The sequence below is a fragment of the Sardina pilchardus genome, chromosome 20 (genome assembly GCF_963854185.1).
Source record: "Sardina pilchardus chromosome 20, fSarPil1.1, whole genome shotgun sequence".
Classification (NCBI taxonomy): domain Eukaryota; kingdom Metazoa; phylum Chordata; class Actinopteri; order Clupeiformes; family Clupeidae; genus Sardina; species Sardina pilchardus.
Genome location: NC_085013.1, coordinates 25,845,637 through 25,855,636, shown reverse-complemented (window position 1 = coordinate 25,855,636; position 10,000 = coordinate 25,845,637). Strand labels below are relative to the sequence as shown.

Here is a 10,000-nt window from a genome sequence, read left to right as displayed (position 1 = left end):
CTGTGGACTGTACCTTCAACTGAACCCTCAACACACACACACACACACACACACACACACACACACACACACAGTGCTGGCTTGTACCTACAGATTACAGGTAAGCCAACGCGTGACAGACACTCATGTACTACAGGCACAGCACAGCACCTTAGCTCTGGACTCTGATGGAGCATCCAGCTCCACTACACTTCTAACACCTGTAGCCTCTCCGCCAGTTCACACACCACTGTGGTACACGCATACAGTATCCACCCCCCTCCCCACACACAAACAAACAAACACACACAGTGCTCCCAGCCCCCAAACACACACATTCTTGTTACATCTACACTCTTCCGTTATCATTTTGAAATGTTGTTTTCGTTTTAAATATGTTCACACACACAATTACAATTGACAGAACCTGTCTGCACAGGACACCCCTAGACAGTAGGGGGAGACACCTGAAGTGTGGATCACATCACCGTTCATGCAGTTGTCAGCATTCTAAAATGCAGAATTGAACTGCACTAGAGATGCAAACTAAAGACATTAAGGCCAGTAAAGCTTGTACAGTATTCTGGTCCCCATGTTGCCTGCACTACTGGAGGACTTGTAGTGGAAGTCCTGTTGAGTCATGAGCTGCTATATCAGACATGCGTGTAAGTCTGCATGTTCTGTGCATGTCAAGCGGTTGGGCCGTATATCTGAACAGCATAACTGGACATTTGGAACTTGGAACTTAGCCGGCTCATACACTACTCCCGTCCTAGTGTTTCCAACAGACATTATGGAAATTAAGATGACAGCGTTTTTTTGTTCTGTTTCAGGAACTCAAGAACATCTCGGTAGTGTAGATGAGATAATGTAGATTCAGATTCAATAATGTTGATGTAGCCTCTCTCTCTCTCTCTCTCTCTCTCTCTCTCTCTCTCTCTCTCTCTCTCTCTCTCTCTCTCTCTCTCTCTCTCTCTCTCTCTCTCTCATAAACACAGACAAATGGATGCGTGAATACACACTCACTTACACACCACACCACACCACACCCTTCCTTCTTCTCTCTTGCTGACTGGCCAAATTGATCCTCTAATTCCAACAGTCAGTTAATTAAAAGGCATTAATGACTCAGTGAAATGGTGCCCTAACACACACACACACACACACACACACACACACACACACACACACACACACACACACACACACACACACACACACACACACACACACACACACACACACACACACACACACACACACACACACACACACACACACACACACACACACACACAAGGCCTTAATGTATTGGTGGAATAATGTCCACACACACAGAGACTCTGTGTGTGTGTGGACAGACAGAGACATACACTCACACTCACACAAGGCCTTAATGGTCATGTGTAATGGTGTACTCTCTCTCACACACACATACATACCTAGCCTACACACACACACACACACACACACACACACACACACACTCACATACTCACACACCAAGGCCATGATGGCTGGGTGGAATAGCATCCTCTCTCTCTCTCTCTCTCTCACACACACACACACACACACACACACACACATGCACACACAAGGCCATGATGGCTGGGTGAAATAGCATCCTCTGTCTTACACACACACACACACACACACACACACACACACACACTCCTTAATGGCTGTGTGGAATGGAGTCCTAATGTAATCTCTTGCTCCTGAGCAGCATGGGGAGGAGGCCCAGGCTTTGGCGTCCAGGAGAAAACGAGAGGACGCCGCCGCCCAGCTGTAGACAACGACCCTGGACAATGGGGTGAGACTCGTGTGTTATTAGCACACACACACACACACACACACACACACACACACACACACTTAGTGCTGACCGTTAACGCCTGCTTGGTAGTTTCAGTGTGTTAGAGGAGCCATTATGTTGTGTTGGTCACTCACTGTGGTGCCGTGGTTAGTAGATATGCTCTTATAATGGATTATGGATTAATGTATAATATGGATATGCAGTATGAACAATATAGACAGGTGTGTACAGTATGCAGACATGTGTAGCGTAGTAATAGTAACATTGTCATATTAAAAATTACAAAAAAAACATTTTCTTTTGTTTCTCGTAGCACGAGTGGAATGACGATGAGGAAACTAGTCCTGACTACTCCACACACCCTGGATTTACCATCCTGGCATTCGTATGAAGTGTTTATAGTCTCAATGCTAAGAGAGATTCTCCTACTGTCTCAGAAGTGCCATCACATTTCAAAACATTTTATGACAATATTTGTATTATCTGCAGAAGAAATGTCTATTATAATAGCAGTTTTGTATTAATGTGCTCATCTGGGACAAGATGTGCCATATTACTCAGCGGAAGCTTGCCTGCCTCTCAGTAAGGGGGTGATGTATTAAGTAGCACGCAAGAGCTCAAGAGTCCCTAAAACTACCTAATTCAACTGTTGATCCCAAAACACTCCACTGTCCTGAAACATTTTCTTAAGTCAAGTTAACGGACAGCTGTTTGTCTGACCACTCTGCGCATGGCCAGATTTGCCTCCTGAGGTTTAAAGTGCATTAAATCAGCCCTGTGCTGTGCATCAGTGGTGATACGGGGCAAGAGAGAGGGGGGAGGGGGGAGGGGGGACGAGAGGGGGGCCCATCGCGGACCGGCTTTGGGGGTTAATCAGGTGGAGGGTTTTAGGCAAGCTTTTCCAATCTAGCCCTCCATGTTAATCCGTGCACTGAAAGGCCAAAATAAATATTGACATAAGGATGCGACTGACACTGTCAAAACAAAGGGATTTCTCCAGGCCAGGAACCTAATGCCTTCCCATACACTCCATCTGTGTGTGCCAGGCCACACGAGAACCCTTTGGGTGCCCTCTGGACATAACTGAAGGAAATCAACATAATTAAATGTATATTTTATGAAGACCATGCATTTCATTTAACAGTTTTTTTTTGTACTGTGATTTTATATGTTATAATATCTGAAAATTAAGCACTGTATTCTTATATCTGATTTTGCTTCAGTGGGAAAGAAAAAAGTGGCCACATTTAAAAATAAAGAATACAAAAGAGTTTATTTGCTATTTGGTTTATTTATTTAGGCGCATCATTGCCAGACAGAACTGTGGTGTGATGAAATACAACTTTTCTGTATAGGGGTATCTCATCTACTACTGTATGGTGGAAATACTTTCGTGATTAATATATGGTTCAGTGTTGTTGTGTTTGTGTTGTGCTGGTAAATTGTGCCAAATCTCAATTATATTTCAAAGCTTGGTATAGTTATTGTCTTTGCAGTTCCTGCTGCCTGATTTTTGCCTGTCTCTGGTCTGGTCATGTGTGCGTGATTAAGCCAGCTGTAGCTCTGCACCAACTCTACCGTTAGCGGTCGATAGCTCTGCTATAATGCCACACATGATGCCGGAGCAGTGGAGTTGAGTTGAGTTTGGTGTGGAGTAGTGTGGAGTGGAGTGGTGTCAGTCTGGTCCGTTCCACTCTGGTTCCGTTCCTATTCTCTCCTCTGGCATTGTCACGCTGACCTGTTTCACTTCATTAGTCCTGGTCCATTGTCTCCTCCATCCTTCTAGTCTGGACTTATAAAAGGCTTCCTATCGCTGCTGCTGTTTTAAGAATTCTATAGATGTGTGTGTGTGTGTGTGTGTGTGTGTGTGTGTGTGTGGTAGGAATGTATTGTGTTAGTGTCCGTCCAGTGCCCATCAGGAAGTATACAGTTTCTTTCTAATTCCTCATCCAAAATGTGGAGCAGCCTCGACATATTAATGAATCCTGTCATGTAATTGGCAAGTATATTTTGGATAGTAACTGATAGTAATTTAGGAATAATTTGTTTCTGTTTGATTCTACTGTAGCCTATTGTTTACTTGGTGAACAATCATTATCAAAAGAAAACAATAAACACAGTTCTGACTAGAAATTAAAGTTTTGGAAATGGAGATTAACTACAATTTCAAATCATATAAAATACAAATGGCTGACGTTTAATTATAATCGCAATAACAAACAATCTTACATATCAAAATGTAGAAGTGCGAGTTAATTGCTCTATTTAGTCTGGATTAGGGTTTGGCAAGACGCCCGCATTCTGCGTGTTATTTTACAGCTCAAAGAATAACAAGCACAAACCTGTCAGTCAGATGCTCCAGCAAGTAAGCTTCAAATTAATTTTATTCTAGATGTTGAATGTAACGCACAAATCGCGGTGCGCATCCTTTCGCTCCCTCCCGCAGACATGCGCCGTGGGCAGAAGGTGGGGCGTATCAGAACGGGAGGGGGGGTTTCGGTTGGAATATGCAAAGCAACTACCTCCTCCACTCGGCTGTTACCGTTCATGTGCGTCTGTTCTTGCCTGGGTCGGGTGGGTACTTGGCTCTTCGTCTCTCCGTAAAGCAACGTGTAGAGTTGTTTTTAATACGTTTAATGCCTTTGGAAGGCTCGCAGGGACCAGCAGACTTGCACTGAGCGATCGTATGCGAAGGAAAAATAAACGGGACCTGCAGAAAGGAATCAGACAAGGGGACTGGGCTTATTTTGTCACAGCAACAGCGGCAAACACAGAGGCAGAGCAAGTCACGTCTCCAGCACACCAGCCAGGAAAAGGTGAAGTTTCCTTCTCTATGTATTTCAAATGACATGTTAAAGCGCTACTGCAAAGTGAGTGCATGCTATTGGTCTATCAACATTTTCCTAAATTAAAAATAACAGATTTGGTTATGAAGTCAATTAAGTTTGCTACCTTATGGCACGCGTTAGGTCAACATTCAGTCGTAAAGTCGCTGGTGTCACTCGTGGAAATTGTGAAATTGCTAGTTTTAGTAACGCCACATCAGAGAGATTTATGGCAACACTGTAATAAGCAATTTCCTGTATATTAAACCACAATGGTGGCACTGTAGCATAATATAATTGTATATGTTCAATTAGTATAACTGAAGAAGTAGTGTAATTTAAAAATGTACCCCCCACCTTTGTGGATGCAGCCTAATCCCCGTTGTATAATGTTCTACACTGCACCGGCGTCTCCAAGGAAGCGTGTACTTAGGTTACATTTCAGTCAATTTGCTTCTAGTGTTGTTCTGCTGCAGGAGCGGTGCGAGAAATTCCGGCTGCACGTTAGATGGTCCATCAAGCTCACACAGACGTGTGGCGAGGGGGGATGGGATATGGGTTTGGTTTACGTGGGATTATTTGATTGAAAACTCATTAAACATAGCCTATTAGACATAAGAAAGGCTCACGATGGAATTGTGAGAAGGGCGTGTTCGTTTTAATGCTGATCTCGGAGAGAAGGTAGTAGCCTATCCCCGGCGATTTCATTTTATGCGGTGTTACAACCTGGGCTGTCGTGCGTGACAGAAGCAAATAGCTGATGAAAAGAAAAGTGGAAACCTTCGGATTTGTATCGCTTGATGTTTGCCCGAAGGTGCGACGTCTCATGTAGGCTAATATGTGTTCTGGGAAGATAGGCGTTTTGTTTTGCTCATAGAAACTATTGGCATACATCTTTTTGTCAATTCTAGTTTGCCTGTTTTCATTTGCGTTAGTATTTACCCAGGTGCCTTAAATGCTGAACTCAAGCTGCCAAGTCAAGGATGCGTGCACATACAGGACTCTGAATATCCATCAGTGCTCTCAGACTTTCGTCTGAACAACCCCTTAACCGCTGTAGAACATGTAATTCATGCATATATTAATTGGCTGTTGAGGATATATGCTACTTATCCTGAGGCTGAAGTAGCAGAGAAGGGTTTTGTGCAACTAGGAATATGCATACTGGTAAAATGTCTTGCCTGCCTGTAGTGTGTTGGCTACTTTATAGTTTGAAGGATTTGATAAATGTAAATGAAACTATACTGAAGTGGCTGCTCTACAGACCCATTTGAGTGGCAGGGTAAGTGATTTGCCTAATGTTTTAATGTGGTCTGTTCGCAGGGAGGGGTGAACGCACCTGGTGCTACAGTTACCTCGTCGGACCGGTAGCTGTCTGCGCGAGTTGGCCTGCGCCTGACGGAGGAGAGGAGGCGTAGCGTGAAGGTGAGGAGAGGCCGCCGGGTGGTTTGGCCGGCTGATCAAAGCTCCGCAGTGGGCACTGACCCAAGAGAGCAACGGGTCTGCCAGCAGGGAGCGGACGGAGGGAGGGAGGGAGGGAGGCAGCGCCATCCAGCCAGCCAGTCGGTCTTCCAGCCTCCCATCCACCCGGGGCCCCGTCGGACTCCCTGAAGACCCCATGAGCTGGCGGCAGGGTCCCCTGAGGGGGCTGGCAGCCTCGCGTCCCACCCCAGAGAGTCTGAGCTCCCTGCCCCGCCGCTGTAGTGGTGACACTGGATGTCGAGAGGATTAACCCCCTGCCCTCACCCCACCCCACCCCACCCCATCACCACGACGACGTCGCTACGTCCGACGCCTCTGCAGTAGTCAACCTCTCGTTACCTGGTTATCCAGGTCGTGACCCAGAGATGCCCCCCTGGCAAGCTGTGCCTTGCAGCCCCGCGTGGGGACATGGCACCAGCCGTGAACGGGCGTCTGTACCCGCGCCCGCACCGACACCTCCACGCCTGCAGGGCGCGCTGGTGCTGGGCGTCCTGCTGTTGAGCGCCAGCTGTGGTGCCATCCACCTGGACGCGGCGCAGAGCCACAGCACGTTCACCTGCGAGCCCATCGGCCTGCGCATGTGCCAGGACCTGCCCTACAACACCACCTTCATGCCCAACCTGCTCAACCACTACGACCAGCAGACCGCCGCGCTGGCCATGGAGGTAAGGAGGGGCAGTGTGTGTGTGTGTGTGTGTGTCTGTGTGTGTCTGTGTGTGTGTGTGTGTCTGGGAATGGGAGACGCTGTTTTGCTCTTTCATCCAGGAACATGTCTGGCAATAATAATGCAGTGATATGTCCTCTGTTCTCTAAATAGAGTGGCTGCCTGAAACAGTGGAAATTAGACAATAGTCACAGTGTGTATTGGATCCTACAGTCCTACAGACAGGCCTGTGTGCTCTGACATCTGCTTGTGTGTGTGTGTGTGTGTGTGTGTGTGTGTGTGTGTGTGTGTGTACACACAACCATCAGCCTTGTTTTTCTGGTGGTGGTCCTTGCTTGGTGTGTCATCAGACATTTTGCAGTGTCCTCCTTATAGTATCCCTAGAATGGGGGCAGTCAACTCAACATCAGAAAATACAAATGTAAACAGCTTCTCCAATTAAAATTCCATTTTAGCATACAGGCAGCATTACTGATAACGGAACGTATTCTGGAGAGTTTGACATTTTCATCCTGTCTGGTAATGAGGAACATTAGCCTGTGTAATAACACATGGATACAACCCACACGTCCAGTCCGTATTAGGGCCACATCAGGGCCACATCAGGGCCAGATCAGGGCCACACCAGGCTGGTTTTGCTCCAGATTAAGCGACCATCTGAGTCTGTCATCTGTCTCCGCTCTAGCATCCCCTCTCAAACACCCAGATTGACCTTGACGCGACCACAACTGTGATGGCTCGTGTGTGTGTGTGTGTGTGTGTGTGTGTGTGTGTGTGTGTGTGTGTGTGTGTGTGTGTGTGTGTGTGTGTGTGTATTTATTGACTGACATCTGTGTGTGTGTGTGTGTCAGTACTCTTGTCCTACATTATGTACATGTCCGCATGTGAACCACCCACCAATCTCCACGAGCTCTCTCTGACCTGTAATGTGGCTGGGCGGAGGAGAGTGGGTGATTGCGTTCGCTGACTTGTGGCGTGGGTGGGCAGGTGGGGTGATTCGTCTCACTGACCTGTGCGTGCGTGGGTGAGTGCTCTCTCTGAATTACAGTATGGATGGGTGGATGAGTGGGTGGAGGAGTGGGGGGTGAACAACAGCATCTCTCCACCCTCGCAGCTCCAGCCAGACTTGATCTCCGGTGAATTCTGTAGACGGCATTTTCTGATTTCTATGTTTGCTTCTTTACAGCACCTTATGTATTCAGAATTATTCATATGAATAATTGGTGCATCTGCTTCTTGATTTTCATCAAAGCCATATCGAGATCTAGTTTTTAGCCTACCCGTTTATTTGAAGCGTAAACAGAGAGAGGGATTGAGTGAGCATGTCGGTAATTGTGGCCATGGGAATAGTTCAGTTGAAGTTCAGTTGATTTAAACTTGGACTATTTTAGGCCTAATTACAGTTAAATCCCCTGAGATACACACAAACATAATCCATGTAATCAGTGGCCATGGAAGATCCGGCCGAACGGCACAGAACTTGCCAAAATAGCAGAAAAGAGCGGAAATAAACGGCGGAGCATAAAATAAGATGTCTCTGTAATCGCTGAACTCAACAGAGACGGCAGTAATTCAGTGATGTGTTAACTATTCTCCAAGAGACTGACCCCACTTTCAGATGGAACAAATCTACTAAAGAGTGGGAGTCCACATGTCACTGTTTAATCTCCACGGCAACCAGGGAGCTTGGCGGGAGTTGAAACCGACTGCGCCTAATGTAGTTCATGATGTGAATATCACACCACTACATTTTTTCCCCATGGGATGATTTAATTGATTAAATAAGTTAGCCTTGGTGATGCTCGTGCAAAACAGAATAATTAATGCTTTAGGGACTTTTTTTCACAGTGCGCGTGTGTGCGTAAGTGCGTGAGTGTGTGTGTGCCATATATAGTAACAGTGGCCAACTCTAGACTAGCATTGGCTCTGAACTGGCCAGCATCTCCTGCTAGTGTCTGGGCTGGTACCACTATGGTGTGTGTGTGTGTGTGTGTGTGTGTGTGTGTGTGTGTGTGTGTGTGTGTGTGTGTGTGTGTGTGTGTGTGTGTGTGTGTGTGTGTGTGTGTGTGTGTGTGTGTGTGTGTGTGTGTGTGTGTGTGTGTGTGTGTGTGTGTGTGTGTGTGTGTGTGTGTGTGTGTGTGTGTGTGTGTGTGTGTGTGTGTGTGTGTGTGTGTGTGTGTGTGTGTGTGTGTGTGTGAAACATGTTATCATGTAGACCCTGCAGCACTCTGTGTGCTATCAATGCTCTAGCTCACCTCTGTGGAGAGACTACCATGTTTACATGCATTTAGAAAGTTCCGTTTTGGTCGGTCTAACACAATATATTTCTGTCATATAACATTCTGATAGAGCCCCTGTAGTGTGCTGTGTGGATTGGAAACATTGATCATGTACTAGCTGACGACTGTGGAGAAACTACTTTGTTTAAGTTCAGTTTTGGTCAGTGTAACACACTAATTAGTCATTTTTTTTCCCCGAGTGTCATATAACATACTGATAGAGCCCCTGTAGCACTCTTGTGTGCTAGCATCACTGATGCAGGAGCTGACCGCTGTGGAGAGACTACCATGTTTAAGTTCAGTTTTGGTCGGTCTAACACAATAATTATTTTCTTTTCGAGTGTCATGTAAACATACCGATATACACCCTGTAGCACTCTCTGAGTGTGTGCGAGCATCGCTGATGTACCTGCTGACCTCTGTGGAGGAGGACTAGACTAGACTGGACTACACTGGACTGGCCTGAAGCCCTGGCAGTCTGCGCTGGCAGAGATGGAGATCTGTTAACAGCCCATTTCTCCCCCTCATACAGCACTGGCAGGCAGGCAGGCAGGAGGACGGATGGATGGGTGGGTGGTTATGGAGGGCTGGGGGTGGAGGTGTGGAGCGGATGGGTGGGTGGTATGGGGGGGATGGAGGTGTGGTGCGGGTGGGTGGGTGGTTATGGGGGGCTGGGGGGTGGAGGTGTGGAGTGGGTGGGTGGGTGGTTATGGGGGGCTGGGGGGTGGAGGTGGGGAGCGGATGGGTGGGTGGTTATGGGGGGCTGGGGGGTGGAGGTGTGGAGTGGGTGGGTGGTTATGGGGGGCTGGGGGGTGGAAGTGTGGAGTGGGTGGGTGGTTATGGAGGGCTGGGGGTGGAGGTGTGGAGTGGGTGGGTGGTTATGGGGGGCTGGGGGGTGGAGGTGGGGAGCGGGTGGGTGGGTTGGCAGATGAGGGAGTGGGCAAGCGAGTGGGCG

At 47.4% G+C, this 10,000-nt stretch overlaps 2 protein-coding genes and 1 long non-coding RNA gene across 4 annotated transcripts in view; 2 read left to right on the top strand and 1 right to left on the bottom strand.

The window, feature by feature from the left end:
• Positions 1-2,608, top strand: part of LOC134067368 (keratinocyte-associated protein 3) — a 6,385-nt gene extending 3,777 nt beyond the window's left edge. The window contains exons 6-7 of the mRNA XM_062522630.1: positions 1,706-1,792; positions 2,109-2,608. Of these exons, the coding sequence (XP_062378614.1) occupies positions 1,706-1,771 (66 nt within the window). The 3' untranslated portion in view covers positions 1,772-1,792; positions 2,109-2,608. The remainder of the gene's footprint in view (positions 1-1,705; positions 1,793-2,108) is intronic.
• Positions 2,609-4,444: 1,836 nt separating this feature from the next.
• Positions 4,445-5,100, bottom strand: LOC134067858 (uncharacterized). Its single transcript, XR_009936574.1, has 3 exons — positions 4,978-5,100; positions 4,748-4,858; positions 4,445-4,505 (listed from the first exon to the last, which is right to left on the bottom strand). It is a non-coding gene; the product is annotated as an uncharacterized LOC134067858 (long non-coding RNA).
• A 1,301-nt stretch (positions 5,101-6,401) lies between these two features.
• Positions 6,402-10,000, top strand: part of LOC134067857 (frizzled-3-like) — a 34,318-nt gene continuing 30,719 nt past the window's right edge. For both annotated transcript variants that reach the window (XM_062523318.1, XM_062523316.1), the window contains exon 1: positions 6,402-6,767. In XM_062523318.1, the coding sequence (XP_062379302.1) occupies positions 6,468-6,767 (300 nt within the window). In that variant the 5' untranslated portion in view covers positions 6,402-6,467. The remainder of the gene's footprint in view (positions 6,768-10,000) is intronic.